The sequence below is a fragment of the Ricinus communis genome, chromosome 2, assembly GCF_019578655.1.
Source record: "Ricinus communis isolate WT05 ecotype wild-type chromosome 2, ASM1957865v1, whole genome shotgun sequence".
Lineage (NCBI taxonomy): Eukaryota > Viridiplantae > Streptophyta > Magnoliopsida > Malpighiales > Euphorbiaceae > Ricinus > Ricinus communis.
Genome location: NC_063257.1, coordinates 7,728,428 through 7,750,035, shown reverse-complemented (window position 1 = coordinate 7,750,035; position 21,608 = coordinate 7,728,428). Strand labels below are relative to the sequence as shown.

At 32.7% G+C, this 21,608-nt stretch overlaps 2 protein-coding genes across 2 annotated transcripts; one reads left to right on the top strand and one right to left on the bottom strand.

Moving 5' to 3' along the window:
* Positions 1-3,218: 3,218 nt before the first annotated feature.
* LOC8270942 (magnesium dechelatase SGRL, chloroplastic) lies at positions 3,219-5,784 on the bottom strand. The gene is made up of 5 exons (XM_002520226.4): positions 5,503-5,784; positions 4,519-4,686; positions 4,255-4,413; positions 3,912-4,058; positions 3,219-3,661 (listed from the first exon to the last, which is right to left on the bottom strand). Exons 1-5 carry the CDS (start codon positions 5,656-5,658, stop codon positions 3,542-3,544), a joined length of 750 nt encoding a protein of 249 aa, XP_002520272.1. The 5' UTR covers positions 5,659-5,784; the 3' UTR covers positions 3,219-3,541.
* Positions 5,785-11,595: 5,811 nt separating this feature from the next.
* On the top strand, positions 11,596-17,193 carry LOC8270944 (probable methyltransferase PMT24). The gene is made up of 9 exons (XM_002520228.4): positions 11,596-11,879; positions 12,756-13,790; positions 13,879-14,028; positions 14,367-14,637; positions 14,724-14,834; positions 14,937-15,111; positions 15,877-16,146; positions 16,268-16,462; positions 16,624-17,193. Exons 2-9 carry the CDS (start codon positions 12,783-12,785, stop codon positions 16,850-16,852), a joined length of 2,409 nt encoding a protein of 802 aa, XP_002520274.1. The 5' UTR covers positions 11,596-11,879; positions 12,756-12,782; the 3' UTR covers positions 16,853-17,193.
* The last annotated feature ends 4,415 nt before the right edge of the window (positions 17,194-21,608 follow it).

Here is a 21,608-nt window from a genome sequence, read left to right as displayed (position 1 = left end):
GACCACGCTTTACTTCATTTTAGGCTCGGCCTGCAATCTTGAATTGAGCCCAACCTTGACTCTTTTTATACATATTTTTATGAGAAAAATATCCATATTTTTTATTTTTTTTATCAAATTTATGTTATTTTTTATTTTTTATTTTACTGTATTAAAATATAAAAATATGATTTTTAAATTTTTCTTTTCAAAATTACAGTTTATCTTATTTTGTGATTTTTCTTTAATTGTTTTTAGATAAAACAACCAAAAAAACAACTAAAGAATAACTTAAAAGCAATCAATACTGTAAATTTTAAAAAAATAACAAGACAGTATTTTTGAGAAAAAAACGATATTGTTTTAATTTTAGATATTTTTTAAAAAACTTCTATTTTTATAAGGGCTATACTAAGTAAATTCATATATTGAGAATAAAATCTAAAAAGAAAAAAAAAAACATCCTTTCGGCTGCTTTAATTTGAAAAGTTAGAGTTTAATCTTAATAGAAAACTATTATTTAGATTGAGTTTATACATCATAATAAATAAGAGTGACACTTATGTATGAATATTTTACATTTACATTTTAGGAGTTTGATATATTTAAACAAGTTAATTTTACAGAAAATCGCAACCCAACTTATTTAAATTTTGCATGCTTTTATTATTATTAAATTTTCAATAGAAATTAAACATGATATATGATTAGAGATTACAGCAAATAGGTATTCATTACTACGTACAGAATGGCTAGGATGTAGTCTGTAGGATAACATACCTTCCATCATTTGTTAAAAGAAGACACATATCAAACAGAAGGTCACTTGATTATTTAAAGCAGTATCCATATCTTTGTTTGTGAACCAAGTCAATGCTGCTGGGCATACTTTAGGCGCACATCAAGCATGCATATTTCTAAAGAAATTCCCTTCGTATTATACTGCAATGAATTGAAGAGTGACACCTAATCTGAATGTTTTATACTTGGGTATTCAGCCATTGAAACATCAAACATGTAGAGAGGGGTAATGTACAAAACATAAGTAAATAGAACCTAAAATCTCCACAACTGCAAACAAGAAGATGACTTATCTTTCGAGCGGTAACCACAAGTCCCTGAAAGAGGCAACTAAATATCATCCTCTTGATACTTCCCCTAGGTGGTGGGAGTCGGATAACCCTTCCCTTTATGTTATTATTCCCCTGGAAATCTTCGATGACGGACTTCACCATTTTGCAACTCTCCATATCTGCCATTTATATCTGTGCAGCTTTAATTAGCAGGAGTTCATTAAATGTTCAATATATATACACATACAGTATTCACCTATAGAAGAAGAGTGGAAGTAGCTAACAAAAGACAACTGAAGAATTTCATTGCCAAATTAATCAATATGTGACTAGCTTTTTGTACTCATATTTGTGCCACCTATTTTTATTATTACATGGAGATCTCTAGTAAAAAATAATACTATTTGTGCCACCTATTTTCTTAAAGACTTTTGAAAACGTTTCAGAAATTTTAAATAAAGTAATTAATTACTTATTTTTTTCATTTATTTTCTAAGCTCTTAAGAAATTTAGTTAAAAATATCGAAATGAGGTTTAATTATAATTTGTTAACCAAAAATTATATTTCTATATTGGATTGCATCGTGTTCTGCTTTTTGTTTTTATTTCCACACAAATGGATTGTAGTTAATGAGTAGGGGTCTTTATCATTGCCGCATGTCTTAGTCATCCCATTTAACTATGAACCATGACGTGGAAACTATCATTTGATGATTCACTTTAAAAATGAAACCAGAAGAAAATTACTCTGTATTATATATTCTTAGTTTTTCTTGTTGATGTAATTAAAAGAAAAGAAGAACCAAACTTCTATAATAGTTCTACATCTTTTTTGGTTTAGGATTGAGGTTTCATCCACATTATTACTAAACTAAAGCTCATTAGTAAACAATGTTATGCTCCTAACAATTCATTCCAAAGCAAACCAAATATTTCATTATCAGAGTCCAGCCATTGTACACATCGAAGCCATATGAACTCGTAGTGCAGCATTCCAATAAAGAATGAGCATACCAAATGCTTCCAACAGAAAATTTACAAAATTCAAATGTCTTCCTCTTCGAATTCCTTCGAAGAGTTGGTCATCAGAGGCAGGTTATCGAGTTAACAGTCAACTGCAAAAAGACTTAATTAAGTTAATCATAAACACGCAAAGATAGGAGTGTTGATGGCAGTGAGTTGGCATTTGGCAGCATTTACAGTATGGTAAACAATATGTCCCTGTTGGATACCCAGCCGGCCGGCTGGAAGAGATTTCTGTTATACCATTTTCTACTTACAAGTTCTATGTACTGTCAAAGGAAAATGACTGCAAGAAAATGACCATTATCAACTAACTAATACGTACCTACCAAGAATCAGATGAAAAGGGTTAATAGTTTACACTTCGGAGACTAAGTTTACACGAATTTTGAATACCAAAGAAAAACATAAGGAATCTTCATGAATTTTGACCATAGGAAACATCAGCTACGATAGTAATGGTGCTAATACCAAAGGATGCTTAACTTGTCTGTAGTTGCATGAGATCCAAGACAATCTAATTTGAAACTATTAACTAATTAACAATATCAAAGAAAAGTAGAAAGAAAGGTACTGTTTAACATGTAGCTACTTTCTAAAAAAGTTCTAAATTGGAACTGCTGATTTGTTTGCATGGAATTCAACTTGACTCATCATTGTACAGTCAAGATTCATTAATTTCAAGGAAGAAATGAGTTTGGATATTATTTACTTACTACATTTGTTTGCTTGCTATATTTCCACGTAACCCTGACATGTCGTTTACAGAGTGCAATCGCAAGCATCATTTGAAAAACTAGCAAGTAATTTCAAGGAAGCAAACTCCAACCCTGTATTACTAGCTTAATAATCTTTTCAGCCAGCAGAATAAAATCCATTTCAGCCGTTAAATTGAAATTGCTGAGCAGTTTCTGACAAAGATAATAATCCGATATGAGTATTAGGCAAGGGATATTTTTCAGTGAGATTCAAGTTTTAGGGTGCCATATATTGTTGCGGAGAACATGACATCTGCATATTGGTATTGGGGTAAATGGCACAAACAAAAACAATGTAAAATTATTGAAATCACTGTGTGTGTGTGTGTGTGTGTGTAAGAGAGAGAGAGAGAGAGAGAGAGAGAGAGAGAGAGAGAGGGAGAGAGACGAGTAATTACAAGACTTCAACTAAGGTAGTAAATTTCAACTACAAAGCAACATAAGACATCAGCAATTGATAAGGAAATGAACAAATGTTCAGTTGCACAGGAATTGTGAATCAATGTTTCAAAATCAAAACAAATGTGTTATTTGCAAAAGAATCAATCTGAGCCTCAAACAATCCTTGTTTTCATGCAACTTGAACTTTGACTGCTGTGTCTTAGCAGTAAACCCCTTCTTTTTTGGTTCTGTTATGTAAACTGAGCCTTCCGTCCTTCTCTGGCCACGAAAATTAGCCTCTGGGACTATGCTGCCTAAGCAAGCACTTCAAAGAAGGAAGGCAAAAAGAGCTTGAAAAATGGATTTGGGTCCTTGCCACTTTCTGGAAGGAGTCGATCCATTCTTAGTTGATGTTGAATACACTCGACACTGATCTCCTTGTCTCCCCTGACATCATGAGCAAATCAATTATAAATCATAAACTCAGATGATTCTGCTAGAGTCAGATTGTGCGGCTGAATGATTACTACACAAAAGCAGCTTCTGTATTTTATTTTTTCTCTGTTCTTGATTAATTGAGCTCCCACTAGGACATATGTTCGTAATCTCATATACTAGTGAACTAAAGCTTATTAGTAGTACCCTGTGTTTATTTATGTCTAATTAAGCATACACAGCCAAAAGAGCAGCATTTTACCTTAGCAGCATCCTTGAGTGGGCCCCAACATTCCATACGATTGTACTTTGGTGAGCTAGAATGGAAATATACCCAAACTAAAGCATCCATTAACTCAGGATTTTCTTTGAAAAGAATTGAATCTCCATGTAACACGGCTTCGAGGACCTGCATTGCATCAAGACAAAGGTTATAGCAAAGGTTATTTATCCAGACATCACAATTATCTCCAGACTTACCATTAAGATTAAAGAGCAGGAATAATGATGAAGAAAGAAAAGAAATGCTCTGCCTGTAATTGCTAAACAAGTTAAGTCTGCAGGAAACGCATAGCATGGGGAGGTACACTAACGAAAATACGTACCAGAGGCATTTCCTTGGAGAAAATATGGTATCTCAACTCAGCAGCAAGGTCTAGTGCAAGATTTGGACCACTGACATAGCAATGGATATGCAGAGCCAATTGTCCCTCTAGTTTCTTCCATTCTGCAACCACATCATCTTTGCTATACCACCCTCTCAACTACCATATTCAAAGTAAGATGTGAAAGTGTTCCAAGAACATAATATGCAATTACAAGTGCAAGTTCTGCAAGCTGAAAAAGAGTAAATCATAAGAATGAATTACCTGGTCAAGGTTGATGACATTGGAGATAGTTAAGGTTAGTTCCGCAGTGAAGTCACAATGAGATAAGATATAAGTTCTAGGGATGATATCGTTAATCTGATCTTCCATTAAAACAACTTTCAGCTTTGAAGCTTCAAATCTTGCTGGAGGAACCAAATGCCTAACTGCCTAGTGACACCCAAATAGGCAGTTAGTGAAAGCAAATGATAATTACCATAGAAAGAGTATACGGTTTTAACTTGATTTAAGGAATCTGATTTGGTTTCGAATCTGAAATACAACAGCCACTAGAATGAATTTAACAATTTAGTAATTCGTTCATTTTGCATGATTGATCCCACTATAAGAGCGAGCTAAACCTACTTTAGCATCTCAGGAAAGTTCAGAAGCCTCTGAGTTGCAAAATTCCATCTATTGTTACTTTTATCTCCTGTCTAATGCATGTCACCATACAGTCTCATGAGCAAGTTTTGGAAGAATCCTTCTCTCGTTTCCGGCCTAAAAAAAGGAAAACACACGTCCTGACTAGTGTAATTGGCCTAACCTCGGGTAAAATAGTAATTAACTCTCTTTCAGATGCCCTTTTAAAGATTATTTTAGTTGTCTGATTCACAAATGTATGCAACTTACTGCAAAGTGATTGATAAAAAGAGACAATTAAATAAACTATATGTAGGTACTGATTATCCAACAATTAGCCTGAATCACATATACCAATCTCCAAACTAATCTCTAAAATGCATCCACAAGCTCATCTGTCCTAGCAATTCTCAATTTTGACAAAGATTCAAGCTGGAGTCTTTCTTTCCTCCCATATAAAACTAAGAAAAAAAGAAAAAGAAAAATCTCTACAGAGCCCAAACCCAGAAACCATAACCTTCTGACCTGTCCTATAATCCAAAAATGATTCAAAATTACCTCAATACAAGGCAATGCCGCTAAAAATGGATAACACAAAGACCTCAAAAAAGAAGAAGAGAATACCTCAGAGACAAGGGTGTTGAAGTTAGCACTTCTGTTAGTGATAGAGCAAATGACAACAGCAGGTCTGGATCTTTTGAAGAACTTGGTATTGTTGGTGTTGATGGAGAAATAATCCCTGCATGGTGAAAGTGAAAAAGCAGCGGAATGACAGGCCATGGAACATGCATAACAAGTTCTTCCTTTCTTTTTCTTTCATCTTTCACTTCTTGCCCATTGTCTCTCACTCTTTCTCCCAATCCTGAAAGAGAGTGAATGTTCTGATTATGTGGAGAATTGAGGTTCATAGCTATAGAGTTTACATACCCCACGAGTTCAAAAATCTTTGTCAACCATTTCAGTCCACACGTTAAGTTTTTTCATAATTTTAGTTGAAATTTAAATTACTATATATATATTTCATTTCCATAGCATTATATAAAATAACTGATTATAAATAAATAAATAAATAAAAGAGAGAAAAAGAAAAAAAAAAAAGAATAATGATTGATGATTGGTTGAGGAATGGGACGTTTTGACACATCATCAGGAGTGATTGAGTTTTTGATAAGTCATGGATAAGGATGACGTGTCCTCATTTGGGCCTGCGCCCATTGCGACTCCTACAAGTCATAAGAGCCTCTAACCTAGGCCGTGGTGCACGTAGTTTCACATTTCTAGTCATTCTTTCTTCCACTGGTCCATTTGCAATCCATTATCATAATAATTAGAGAGGAAGCATCTTGAAGATAAACCTAGGGAACTCGTTACTTAGGCAAAGCATTGTTTAATCGAACTGGAAATTTATATCTAATGCTACATCAAAATTCATCGGTTTTCAATCGTAAGGCTTAGTCTAGCGATATGTGTATCCTAACAAAGCTGCTATCATGAAAGATTAGTTGTGTTTAGATTCTTCCCTTTGTTGGGTTAGTTTTTTCTTTAATTGAGTCAGGCTTTTATGTCGGGGAAATTGATTTTTGCTTGTCCAGTATTGTATCTAGACAACATAATTAGCTTTCTTTTGTCTCTTTCCTTGGCTGAACAATAAAGAGTTAAACTCTGTAGTTGATGATGCCGGCAGGGATTATATTCTGAGTAGCAGTCTTGTTCCAGTTAAAACTCGTTATTATGTATCGCACTTTACATGTCTATCTCTGGTTACGAACTTCAATACGATCGAGAAATGAAAGGGAAGTGTTGATTTTCTTATTTAAATCTATGGCCTAATGCGGCCTGCACTTAACAAAATGTCGTCTTCTTTATTTTTAAGCTATCACAGATGAAGATGAACTTCAAATTTAGAATACGTTCTATCAGAAAAGAAAAAACCATCTCGTCTACCATGAATTTTGATCCTTTTTACAGATATTCTGACTTTTTAAATTTATTCTTCTGTCCATCATTTTTTTTATTTGATTCATATATACTCAAACTTAATTAGGCATGTGCCAACAATGATGTGGCATGTAGATACTGGGTATATTTTGCCTACAAAAGATTCAGCATCATCAAGCTCTAAACGTGTTGTAAGAAAAAAAATCTGAAGACAGTAGAAACGATATCGTTTTACTATTCTTTTTGTTTAATTAATGATAATGCTGGATTGTATGGAAGTAAAATAAATATCAAATTATCATTGGCATGCATCTAATTAAATTTAGATATATAGAACATAAATCGCAAAGTGATGTACTAGAATGATAAAAATAAAAGGTTAGGATTTATTTAAGAAAATAATACAATATTGGTAAAATAACTTCAAAAACTTTAGAGGATTAGAAACTATTAGAAATATAAATAAAATATAAGATAATTGGATAACAACTGAAAGCCCACTGATATACAATTAATTTTATTTTTTTTAGAAAAGGAAACCAATGAAATAAAAGCCATTCAAACATCAAATTGCTCTATTAAATAATTATTAATTAGTTATATGCATCCTGGCACTACTTAAATTTCTGCAAGTTACAGGCGTCCTTAGTAGCATGAGGATGAAGTTGAAGGTTATCCAACAAGGCAGATGGGTCGATAATTTCATGGTGATATGACTTGCAGACAAAATAGGTCACAGTTTGAACAGTGAGTCCAAACAATATCAACTGGCAAAGAAACCAGAAACAAAGAATCACAAGTGGCACCTCACTAATCAAATCTATCAAAGAACCATGCACAAACAACTTTCTGTATTCTCCTCTTATGAACATAACAAACATGGACATGGTCAAGAAGACTGTAGTGTTAATCCATATTTTCCCTTTAATCAATGCTTTCCTTCTTCTTCTAATACGGAAAAGACACCAGCCATCTGCCAAATTATGCTTATGTACACTAATCCAGTCACGAACAACAATGTTAAAAGACTAATAAAACCTACGTAGTAAAGAAACCTTATCCAGTTGTAAATTTGGTTGCTCCAGTGACGAGTTTCATTATGTGTATACGAAACAGCCCTTACTTGGCAGCCAAATGCTTGTAAACCATAGCAAAGATTATGGGGAAAGAACTGAACCCATTCAAGAACAAGTTGAAAAAAGTTTATGTAAATCAGTATAGAAGTATAACTATACAAGAAGTTGGTCGTCACCCTCTTCCAAACCTTAAAGACAACATCCTTTACCTTCTTGAAAGTCGCTCCTTGACCAATATAAGCACAAGTAGTAGCGTACGCAACTGCAGCAGTTGACAGAGAAGAAAAAACGAGAATCAAAATGCAGTATCCGATCTTGAATAGCCATGAATTGGTCATGTCAGAGAAGAAACTGTTTGATAGTCTGTTGCATGTTGAAGTATTGGTTAGAATACTTTTCCCATTGACATTGTCGTGGATGATGATCTTTATCGCAAAGAAAGTATTTGATAGCTTGACTTCTGCTAGAAGAAAAGAAAGACAGAGGGAGGATTAGGTAGATGGTTATCTGGGTGAAGATTTTCTTGTGCGAGGAGATGATCTGATAAGCTTCTCTGTAGATGGCAAGGAGGCTAAGAAATTGCATTTGTTCTTGATTTTTGTCCATGTTTAGTGTCTATGGGAAGTTGTGATAGGAGATAAATGTTTGTATATATGCAAACAGGTTAATTGAAGGTTTTGGCACCAAAGCACAAATTATAATTAAATTCATAACAAGAAATGATACCAAGGCAAAATGATATTGCGTTAGGGTTGGCCTACGGAATTGCATGAAATAGGCAATTAGCCCTACACAGATATGTAAGATGCATGGCTCGCTATTAGCAAATTATTTACAAAATAAAAAGATTCAATACATAAATGCCCCCATAATTTGTCGTACTTTTAAAACTGATCAATTTTTATTTTTATTATTTGAAGATTCTTTCTTAATAGCTGCTTTGCGTGTACTCTACATTACCATCTAAAAACGCATTCTGAAAGTTTTTATTTTAATTGTTTATTGTAAAAATAATTAAGAAAACCATTAAAAAAATGGACGCTTTCGTAACTATTAACTATTACCAGTGGTGCTGCTAACTTTCATTTCTCTCGTGCCTTTACCTGGACTCATCGACGGTGCTGCCTTTTCCACCTGTCATCGCTTTCATTTTTCATTTATATAATATTATATAAAAAGACAAGTTGTAATACAGTAGATGAAAATAAAATATTTAATAAAATAATCCAATATTAAAAAATAAATTCTATCAAAAAAAATGAAAAAGAAATAGAAATTCGAAGCCTTAAATGAAATTTGATTCAAAAAAAAAAACAACAAAGATCAAAATAATATAGTTTTTATCGTTAGTCCATTTCCCATCAAATTAAAACCCAACGAACACTAAAATCACAAACTTACAAAATTGAAAAAATAAAAAATTATCATAAAGCATATCCTATTTATATATTCTAAATACAGAAACTTGTTGACCCTGCATTTAATAAACATGCATTTTTGTTTTTAATGTGATTCTTGATAAAAAGATATCTATATTTCATTTTCATTGGATCGAGTCCACATCTTGAAATAATAAGGGCGTTATAAAATTAATGAAAAATGATAGCAATGGAATGGTTCCGTTTCCTTGAGGGATTATCAATTGTCTGTTCACCGACAACGAGGGCATTTTTTTCTTTGATAATGTCTATATGTTTTTTTAAATTACTTTGAATAGATATTAAATCTAGACAATATAAATTTCTTTTATTTTAATTATAATATAAAATTCGAATATTAAATATGCGATATTAATTCTAATAATACTAAAATTAATATTAAAAAATTATAAATTCAAAGGGTGTTTTTGAAAAAAGTAGCCAACCGACACTAAAAATAAATATAAAAGAGAGAAGAGGAAGATGAGGGGTACGAAGTAAGTATTGAAGTCTTAGGGATGGACGATGATGGAGAGGTCGGTAGGGACACTGGCCATGTTCTTCACCTTTTTAAACACACTAACGATATCCTGTCGGTGCATATGCATATACCTGTAAAGTATTTCTTTAAATTAACCATGTCATGTGCCTTCATCACATCACCTCTCTCTCTCCATTCGGCTAAACAGTTTTGAGTCCAAAAACACCATACTTCAATTTTTTAATTTTTTTAAAGATTTATTTGACAAACACAAATGTGAATGAACACAAGTATATGCAAAATATAACATATTTGCAAGGTACATGATGCACTTGAAGAAGAGATTAGGTCAAATAAATTAAACTTAATCCTATTATTAGTTGATATATCGAAAAAAAAAATATTAAAATTGAAAGAAATATTATAATACTATAAAATGCCTAATATAGAATTTATTTGAATTTATATTTATTCTGTTAGAATTTAATTTAGGTATAGCCAATTCTTTATAAATTTAACCATGTATACTTCTAAATTAATTTTCATTTTTATTCAAAATATATAAATTTTGAATTTGTAAATAAATTCTATAGATTTTATGGATTTTAACTAAACATAAATTTTAAAAATTTAAGTCTGATAAAGTTTAGTATGAATTTAATGTTTTGAACTTTTGAATAAGTCTAGATATTAAATAGTGCTGATGCTTTTTTAATGTCAATTAAGCAATATTTAGCCAATTTAGCCTTTAATTAATCAAAACTTTCTTGGACGCCTAGTTGGTTATAAATTGTACTGTTTTCTTTTTCATTGTTTACTAATATCATAATATATTATTTGCTCATATGATAACTCAAATTCTCATAAAGAGAAAGATATGTTATTGTTAGTAATTTTATTTGTGAAAAATAATTGAATTTTTTTTTTTTTTTCTCAATTGATTATCGAATTCAAAGTCAATGGATATATCAATTTTGTTGCAAATAATAAGGAAATTGCTTTCTATTACGACCTCTTAACTTTGGATAAATAATAGAAAAAATGTATAAATATTTATATGTAATGTAATATCTTTTATTACAATAAAATATTTCAAAATTGCGATCGATATATATATATATTAAATAGATAGTAACATAAATATCTTTATGGTACGATTTATACAATATAAGTTATTTTTATATTATTTATAAAAGGTATAAACTGTAATTTATTTTTTTAATTTATAAAAAATTTAATAGGCTAAATTATATAATAAAAGATAACTATTATTTTGTACTCCTTATGAAACTAAAACCTTATGAAACTAAAACTCACATGATAGAGAGGTAACAAAACCTCCAATTTTTTTCAACTTAAACAGAATTTCAAATTCAAAACCTGCATTTTTCAACTTAAACAATGCGGCAAAGACTAATATTTTATATGAAAATAAATGGCAAACTAAGGCTAGAGTTTGTAGGTTTCTAATAAAAATTAGTTAATTTCGCTGTTGACAATCAGAAACAAATTCATATTAGGAGTCGAGGATTTGTCAATTTATTTTTGGGAACTGAGATTAATCTTCTCGTTTGATTATTTCCCACCAACCATTTCGTTAATCTTTCACTTAATACTGATATGTCAGCAACAGTTATACAATTTGAGCATCACACCGACTCTTTTTATTTACTGTTTTAATGGTCGAGTCCAACACCAGCCAACTAGCATCATGATAAATGATAACTGCCAAACCCTCCAAATGGGAAAAATACCCAATTGTTCTTTTTCACTGGTAATCCAATTGATAGCTTTCGACAAATCCAGTTGCTTCTTTGACTAATGTGTCTCACTTAGCTGTTAAATTGCCATAACAATGCTTTCTTTTTTCTTTTGTTTTTTTCTTGAAAATAAATAATTAAAATATAAATTTAAGAGAAAGTTTGGCATAAAAGCTCCATGCCTTGCTAGCAGGAGTATAAGCAAATATCTCTCCTTTCTTTATTCCTCACTCAGCAAGAGGAGTTGAGAGGAGAAAACTCGAGTACCCTTTTGCTTTCTCACTGTTATCAGATCCCAAATATAGCGGAATCTTTAACTAAATATTGGGTATGTTTCATTTCTCATTTTTCAGTTTAGCAATCCTTTTTTGGTATAATTTTGCTGTAAAGATGTGTGAATCTTGCAAGAATCTAAATTTTCTTGTTAGTATATGATTTCTTCACTTTCTTTTCTGGGTTTTTTTATTTTTTAAGCTGATGTGTTATTTTCTGCTCTTGATTTAGCTCTGATTTCATATATACGTTCGTTGATATACCTTTCATGGTGAATTTTGCTTTCTTGAATCAACTTTTGCTATACTTGAACTAGTGTTTAATGTGGTTGAGACTTTTTTTCCTTTTTTTTTTTCTGTTTCCTCTACATTCCATGTTTCAATGTTTGTTTTTCTTTCTGTGAAGGGTAATTAACTCACCTTCAATGTGAAAAAGAAATGTTTTTATAGTTAACTGTTGGTTATAATGTTAATGGATCTGGTTCTTTTTCTTTTATCCAGCACTTTACAAGGAGAAAAATGGTTCTCTATCTTTCAAACGAACTTTTTGTTTTGAAGTTCTTAATACAATATCCTAACTTTTGGAGGTTGCTTTAAAAGCTACACTTGTTGGGCTCTTTTCCTGGATACATGTTTGATCCGGTGGTAGATTTGTCAGCTGTTTCATGAAGTTCTTATCTGCTTGTGATCTGTGATTTGGTTGTGAAGATTAAGTGATAACCGTTATATATTTGCTTGCAAAATATGAATCCAAAGAGTGAAAAAGATAAAAAAAATGTCAGTGACATGGCTAATGTTACCGTATCTATCTTATTAAACAGAGTGTTATACATGCCATATAGAGTTAATTTTTGCATGTTAGACTTGGAAGTTCAAAGAAACTTAAATTGTTGGAGGTTTGTTGCATAGCTAATTTGTTCTTCCCCTTCCAGGTGACCTAAGTGCATCACTAAAGAAGCATGGCTATGGGCAAGTACTCCCGTGTTGACGGGAGGAAGTCATCAAGCTACTTTTCTACAATTGCTGTGGTTGTGTTTGTTGCCCTTTGTTTAGTTGGAGTTTGGATGTTAATGTCATCAACTGTTGCTCCAGTTCAGAATTCAAACTCACCCTCCCAAGAAACTGTAAATGAGGTAAAACAAACAGGGAGTGAAAATACCTCTAAGCAATTTGAAGACAGTTCAGGTGATTTACCAGAAGATGCAACAAAAGAAGATGGCACCGCCATTTATTCTCAAAGTGAAAACCAATCTGGTCAGGATGATCAAAATATGAACATCATAGAGAAGGAGACTGCAGTTGAAGATAACAAGGAAGAGAAGGCTGAGACTGAAAACCAGGATGAGAAGACTGAATCTCTAGAGGAACCAAAGAAGGAAGCTGAAAATGATGGGGATGGAAAAACAGGCGATGGAGAAGCTGAAGGTGGTGAAACAAATAAAAGTGAGCAGACTGAATCAGAGGAGGCATCTGGTGAAAACAAATCTGAGTTTGATGAGGGAGGCAAGGATTCAGACAAGGGAGAGAATACCGATGAAAATGGACAGGAAGAAAAAGATGGTAAACAGGGAGAGCAAAGTTCTAATGAGAATAATATGGAAAGTCAAGAAAAAGATCAGGCTTCAGTTGAGGTATTCCCTGCTGGTTCCCAGTCTGAACTTTTAAATGAAACTGATGCCCAAAATGGTGCTTGGTCAACTCAAGCCGTGGAGTCACAGAATGAGAAGAAATCACAACAATCCTCAATATCTAAGGACCAATATGCTCATGGCTGGAAACTCTGTAATGTTACTGCTGGTCCAGATTACATTCCCTGCCTTGACAATTGGCAGGCCATCAGAAAGCTTCCAAGCACAAAGCATTATGAACATCGAGAGCGACACTGCCCTGAAGAAGCTCCCACTTGTCTAGTTCCCGTACCTGAAGGCTATAGACGTTCAATTAAGTGGCCCAAAAGCAGGGAAAAGGTAAGACACTTATCCACTTGATGAATGTAAATTTCCTGTTTGTTTTTTTTTTTACTTATGTTGATATCTGTTCTGGTTCATGGTGCAGATATGGTACTATAATGTTCCCCACACTAAGCTTGCAGAGGTCAAGGGACACCAGAATTGGGTTAAAGTTACTGGTGAATATCTTACTTTTCCAGGTGGTGGAACACAATTTAAGCATGGTGCTCTTCATTATATCGATTTCATTGAGAATGTGAGTTTTTTATCTTTTATTTTTTCTCTGTTTTCTATCATTGTATTAGTTTGTCCAAACAACTACTAATGCTACATATGTTTATTATTTATAGAAAACCCTTTCTCATGTCATGCATTGTATGTCACTTCTGTGTGCATTTATTCACGTTTACAATTTCATGGAGAAATAGGAATATAGCATGAACGACTGTCTTCACTAACACCTTCAAGTTACCTTAAATAAGTATATTCCTTTGTACGTCTTAGAAAACACTCTTAAGGGCTTGACTGCAGTTTTTATAACAAATAGAAAAAGGAAAAAGAATAATGAAAGTAGGTATTTTTTTCAACATGCAGTCTCTTCCTGATATTGCTTGGGGAAAACGAAGCCGTGTGATATTGGATGTAGGGTGTGGTGTGGCTAGCTTTGGAGGTTTTCTTTCTGAAAGAGATGTTCTTGCAATGTCCTTAGCACCCAAGGATGAGCATGAGGCCCAAGTGCAATTTGCACTTGAACGGGGAATCCCTGCCGTTTTGGCTGTTATGGGCACCAAGAGACTGCCATTTCCCAGTTCTGTTTTTGACATTGTCCACTGTGCACGATGCAGGGTTCCTTGGCATATTGAAGGTGATGTCTATGTCTATTCTGGTTGAATGTATATTTTAATTGATCCTCTTTTTCAGTTCACTAATTCATTTCAAGTTACTGAGCAGGCGGTAAGCTTCTTCTAGAGCTCAATCGTTTGTTGCGACCTGGTGGTTACTTCGTCTGGTCTGCCACTCCGGTTTATCAAAAGCTTCCAGAAGATGTTGGCATTTGGCAAGGTAGAATCTTCTGTCCATGTTTAGAGTCACTTCAAGAGGGATAAATATGAGATTGTTATTAATATGTTGTTTTTTCCATTTTCTGTTGGCAATTGATGGCAGCTATGACTGAGCTGACAAAGTCAATGTGCTGGGATCTCATAGTGATTAAGAAAGATACAGTAAATGGTATTGGTGCTGCAATATTTAGAAAGCCAACTTCAAATGAATGCTATAACAAGAGATCCCAAAATGAGCCCCCACTGTGCAAAGAATCTGATGACCGAAATGCAGCCTGGTATTTTCCTTCTTCATTTCTTAATCATAAGAATTGGTTTCTGTCATGCCATGAGCTCGGTTAAAAAAATAAAAATAAATTTATAACTTGAATGGAAATAGGGCAAAACATGAACCAGATTTAAATTTAATAGATGCACTGGCTATCACTTTGTATCCATATCATGATACACGACAGGATCCCTATGTATAGTTATCACAACTTTTTGAGATCAAATCTTTGTAATTTTGTGTTTATAGAGTCAAATGTACTATACAAAATTATTTTATTATTTATTTAAGCTCATATATTATTTTACCATATATTTCATATTTCATATTTATTATATTATTAAATAAAAATTATGTTGCATATTATAATCACATTTTCGAAACTATCACTTACACAAGTACAGCAGGGCACTGAAATTAATTGGAAGAGGAAAACCTTCTAAATTACTTGATGGGCAGTTTCAAATTTCTAGAAGCAAAACTTTTCTTTTATGGCATTTTCCAGTTTGCATTTTTGAATTGAATCATTATTAGGGGGAGAAATATAAGTATTGATATGTGTCTGGCATTGGGAAGAAATGATAACAAAGCAATGCAATTGGTTAAGCATGGGTATAACGTGGGCAGTAAGTTTCCATGTTCATGGAGGCAGATTACTGGACCAAAAGTCTCAAATTGGCTGTATAAGACTTCTTTACAATGTAAAAATGCTACAATTTTCATTATGAATCATGAATACAGTTTTCTTAAAGATTATTATGTGTGTTTGCTTCAGGAATGTACCACTTGAGGCATGCATGCATAAAGTCCCTGAAGATTCATCAGAACGTGGGTCTCAATGGCCTGAGCAATGGCCACAAAGATTGGAGACACCACCTTACTGGCTGAAGTCTCAGGTTGGAGTTTATGGTAAAGCTGCCCCGGAGGATTTTACTGCAGACTACAACCACTGGAAGCATGTCGTTTCCCAGTCATATTTGAATGGGATGGGAATTGACTGGTCTACTGTGAGAAATGCCATGGACATGAGAGCTGTATATGGAGGGTAAGTACTTTAATCTCATTGCAATAATATCATTGTAATGATGGCTTTAATCTTTTAGCATGTTAAGAGGCACATAGCCCGGTTGCCTTCATGTTTTACTTATGCTTTTCTGTAATTTTAGGTTTGCTGCTGCACTAAAAGACCTGAAAGTTTGGGTTATGAATACTGTCCCAATTGACTCTCCAGACACGCTCCCAATAATTTACGAGCGTGGTTTATTTGGGATGTATCATGATTGGTGTGAATCATTCAACACTTATCCTAGAACCTATGATCTTCTGCATGCTGATCATCTATTCTCCAGTCTCAAAAAGAGGTCTGCTCATCTTATATTATGTGCATTGTTTTTCCAATCTCAACAAAGAATTATGCAATAACTCCTTATTGAAATTTTATGACGTTAAAAAATTTAGAAATCCAATGTCGCATTCAGTAAAGATTTATTATCTCACTATGGTGATGATTTCCTGGCTACAGGTGTAACTTAGTGGCCGTGGTGGCAGAAGTTGATAGAATCTTGAGGCCAGAAGGAAAGCTGATTGTGCGCGACAATGTTGACATCATAGGTGAGATTGAGAGCATGGCTAAGTCTCTAAAATGGGAGATCAGAATGATTTACACTAAAGACGATGAGGGACTGCTTTGTGTTCGCAAGACAATGTGGCGTCCTACAGAGGCAGAAACAATCAAGTCAGCCATTATGTAAAATTGAAAACAACGCTTCTGTTAGTCTTTTAGCTAAGGTTAGCATACTGCTTCCTTATTAGCTCATCACAATTCATATATATACCTTTAGGGCATCAGACTTGAGCCTTAGCATCAATAGCTATGATTCTCCACCAGTAATTGTAAAATCTTTAGTTCTTTTGTTTTGGCTCTTTCTGAATTTATATCAGCAACTATAACATTATATAGTTGCTTATTCTTTTGACAGCCCTTATATGATGTTTTCCATCCCAATGTCAGTTGATGTCTCTCTGATCTCCTTCACAGTATGTTCCAACTTGGGTTTATCATATTCATAAATATAGTTCAAATTGAAATGAATTTTTGAAATTTGTCAATGCTTATTCCAGTAATGCGAATGTAAGCGGACTGTATTACTTTCAAAGATCATCGAAATTTCTCTAGTCGGCCATCCCCGGAGTATCCTAATTATTTAAGGATAGGTGATACGATTTGCTGGGATGAAAGAGAACCGTTAGATGTGTACTGTTTATCCGAGTCAGTGGCAGACATCTCATTGCATATACGAGAATATGGGCATGGAATCAATTTAGAATGTGTTTTGCTATGGAGGCTTATCGCCACTTGATTATCGTTACGGAAGCTTATATGTCCAATTTTTATTAGATTCTGTCAACTCTTATTCCAAATTAAATGCACGTGCAGCATCAGAAACCACTTTCCTTGACCAAATCTTCTCCTCAGAGAGCCTGAAAGTTCAGTTGTCTTAGCAGCACGTGCTGCATTGTTGCGCATGAATTAACCTTTCTCTGCTGTAGTATGAATTTGCGAGAAAGGAAGATGCCGGTAATCTTATTGTACATGGGAAAGGAACCTTCTGCTGAGAAAAGAGAAGACATAAATTATACCAAGTATCTTTCTAGATTTTTTTATTATTCTAGATGATAACTAATATTTAAAGAATCACAAGCAGTTACACAGGGCCATATGAGAGTTAAATCTTTATGGTAGTAACGCTGCAATTTCTGGTGTAAAGCTGATACTACAACAAACAAGCTAACACCAAGACAATGCAATATTTTGGCTAAAAGGGTTGATTTGGCCCCTAAACTGTTTTTGAGGTCCAATTCACCCCAAAATCAACTTTTTGGCCTAATTCACACTTAAACTTCTATTAGTGGTTGATTAGCCCTAATTTGATCATAAATGGCGCCACGTCATGGTGAAACTTTGTCGACATAAAGCCCATGAATTGGGGAGTTCATATATGCATTTCGATAATCCAAACGATGCCTGAATTGGCAAAAAAATTCAAAGAGATCATATGCCTCTATCAATACTCCCCTTGGTAACCATCATTATTGGCAAAATTAGAGAGCGATGCTGTTATCTTTTGGAAGATCAAGTCATGATAAATCATTTGGGACCAAAAGCGATCATCGCGGTTGATAAAGAAAGAAGATACAACTTGTTAAAATTTTCCAGCTGAAAAGTTTTGGGATTAATTAACTATTGATAGAAGATTCTGGTACAATTTGGGTCAAGAAGTTGATCTTAGGCGAATTGGACCTCCAAAAATGGTTGAGGGCCAAATTGACTCTTAAGCTAGCAAATTTTATTGAAGGTCGCTTCTCTAGTTTAGTGAATAAAGAAACATGGCAATTAATCAGTTAGAGATATTAGAACTATATTCTTAGAGGTTTCACCTCACCTAACAACTTAAACTTTTGGATGAAATAAATTTTTGGCATAGTCTATATTCTTGCATTTAAAGATTAATTAATTATTATCCTATTGGTTAGCGAAATATGCAATCTCAAATTATATACAAAGGAAAATAATGAAGAATGAGAAATCAATTATTCTTTAATGTTTGAACAATAATATGGTTTTGAAGATTGATCACTTTCGCCTGTAATTTCAAACATAGATTTTTTTTAGAAAAAAATATTTCTAAATCGACATTAATTTAATTTCATTTAAAATGATTTTTGAGACTTCTAGTTGATTGCTAGAAAGAGTAACGATAATAATTAATACAATCTATCTTTGTTACTTTAAATTTGGATTGAAGTCATGGAAACAACCTCTTTGAATCAAAGCAAAGAAAGACCATGAAAAGGAAATAGGAAACCTTCTCCACCTCTTGCAATGTCTAGACTTGTCTCAGAGTTCTTCAAGTGCCCTTTTTAATCAATAAATCGATTCTTCAAGTTCAAGCTGCTTACTAATTAGTATTCGAACAGGCTGCTTAATAATTAGTATATCAAGACTATGTGGTTACATACTTGTCCACTCATTGCAATGAAGAGGCCATAATCTTAAACAAAGCTAACCCTTTACGTATACAATTATGTATTGTGTGTGCGTGTGTATCAGTATCCATTGCCAAAAGCTTTTGCAAAAAACCAATTAGGTCAATAAGACACACACAGACTACAGTGAGTGGTGTCGGAACCCTACCACTTTTGAGAAGAGACCCAATTTACACCTCCTTCCAACTCTTCGTGTCACACATAAATGTGCCTACATTAAACATAAAGGTCATCTTTTGTCCGACATTCTTTCTACTTACTGCCATTATTTATTCCCAAGCAAGACTTTAGGTGCTTTATTTATTGTCGAGCAAAACTTTAGGTCCACATTCTCTTCAATTCCTTTGTTAGGGCAATGTATGGCGCCATTAGATTAACTTTTTGTTGCTTTGGCAATGTTATTTATTTTTTATTTCTTAATTGCTCAGCTCTTATTAAGTTTTGGATTTATAATTTAAGTTCTTTAAGAAACGGCTCTAATATCTTTGAGTTGAAGTTCGTTAATGTATTATTAAGTAGTATCTCAAGTGTTAAGAGAAGAAAAATATTGTATTTTATAATTTTATTGTAGTTTTTATTTTCTTGAATGACTATCACTTTGATATAGTATATTGATATTCCCAACCTATAATTTCTTTTTTAATCTTAAATAATTTGTTTTTACTTTTGTTGGCAAAGTAGTAAGCAAAAGTGTCAAAGATGCTTCTCTTGAATATATATATATATATATATATATATATATTTAAAATGTTCTGTACTTTTATATTTGTTAGTGAAGCTTCTTTGGCTACAAATAATGGAAAGGGCAGTATCCTCATGTTTGCATGATTGGAATTCAGAAATAATAATAATAACAATAGTAGATGTTTAGGTGGGTTCATTCGACCTTAGACTTAGGACTAGCCACTATCTTATTAATAACACTCATGCTTTATAGAATTAGTATTTGATTAGTGTTCTTTGAATTTTATGATTAAATTATTAACCTATGCTTACCACTACATAATGCGATGTCGGAAATGATTATTATCATAAGAATGGATCGGACACATTAACGTTATCTAAGGTTTTTTGAAGCAAACTTATAATTATCTGAATAAGCATTAATATCAAATCATTAACAATTTACTCGGTGATATAGACATATGCAATTTTTAAAAAGAAGAAAAGAAAAAGAAACTATGATTTGTGGCTTCTCGATTGATTAAGTTGGATTGTTGGAACCCTAAAACTCAGTCAATTAAAGGCCAATCAAATATATCATCACTTCACATCACAGACATGAATAATAAACTTTAGATTTTCATTGAATTAATTTTCTTTATTTATCTTTCGTTTTCTATCTTTATTGTTAGTATAGATGGAGAATTGCTCTTTATCAAATTTGTTTCTTTTTAACTTAGTATTGTGTGGTTTATTTTATTTTATTTTATATAATTATTTTGATTTAATATATATAAATTTTTTATATGTCCTTTTTAATTGTTACTGAAATCTTTTATGTTTTTTAATGATTCTATATGAAATTTGAATATTTCTTTAAAGACGTACTCATGGATCTTAATAAATTTAAAATATTAATGATGAATTTTTTTGTTAATATTTTTACAAACAAATTCATTTAAAAATCAAAAAATCTATTCATAATTTAAAATACTTACTATAAATAGTGTATGATAACCACCGGTTGTAAACTAAAAGAATTTTATCAACAAAATTAAAGCATATGGTTGTACTTTTAAATTACACTTGTTTTTTTTTTATTATTAATCAAATTATATTTCAATAATAAATAAAATATATATACTTCATATGAAAAAGAACATACAAAAAAAACTTTTGGCGATTTCAATTAATATAATTATATATATATATTTATGACATGCTTATCAAAAATCCGATGTCATAGTAAGTAAAACTTATTCCATACATATTCATATCAAATAATTATAAATATATATTTTCGTGTAAATTTTATTAAATTAATCAAATATCATATAATCAAAGTGACATTACTAATTATATCACTTGAACAACTCCGACAAGAAAGATTTCTTCTCAGAAAGATTAACTACTACATTAATACTCTAATGAGTGGTCCCATATGAATATTTTAAACCCTCAAATTCCTCTCTCTCTCTCTTATTACTATGAGAACAAGAACATGAGTTGCTTAACAGTTTAGTAATATAAAACATACACTGTCTGCCATTGGCACATCTTTCCTCAAGCAAACAAGTTGGCAGTCTCCATACATCACTCAACATGTCTGCTGCCTCAAATTCTCTAAAGCTGCCATTTTTGTTGAACCTTAATAAAGGAGATAACAGCTACCGCTCAAGGTATCTATCTCTTCACTACTATTATTCCATCAACATGTTAGTTTCTTGGAGGCAAAAGTGTTTGCTCTTTGCTCTTTTCGCTTTCATCCTTCTTTCATCTTTATCACCATCAGAAGCT

Bases quoted from the DNA above. Each gene is read 5' to 3' on its own strand.
- LOC8270944 (XM_002520228.4), top strand. From the start codon at position 12,783: ATGGCTATGGGCAAGTACTCCCGTGTTGACGGGAGGAAGTCATCAAGC. The intron at 14,638-14,723 runs GTGATGTCTATG...GTTACTGAGCAG, and splicing joins GGTTCCTTGGCATATTGAAG to GCGGTAAGCTTCTTCTAGAG. The intron at 14,835-14,936 runs GTAGAATCTTCT...AATTGATGGCAG, and splicing joins AGATGTTGGCATTTGGCAAG to CTATGACTGAGCTGACAAAG.
- LOC8270942 (XM_002520226.4), bottom strand. From the start codon at position 5,658: ATGGCCTGTCATTCCGCTGCTTTTTCACTTTCACCATGCAGGGATTAT. The intron at 4,414-4,518 runs GTAATTCATTCT...TGAATATGGTAG, and splicing joins ATGTCATCAACCTTGACCAG to TTGAGAGGGTGGTATAGCAA. The intron at 4,059-4,254 runs GTACGTATTTTC...GATGCAATGCAG, and splicing joins TCTCCAAGGAAATGCCTCTG to GTCCTCGAAGCCGTGTTACA.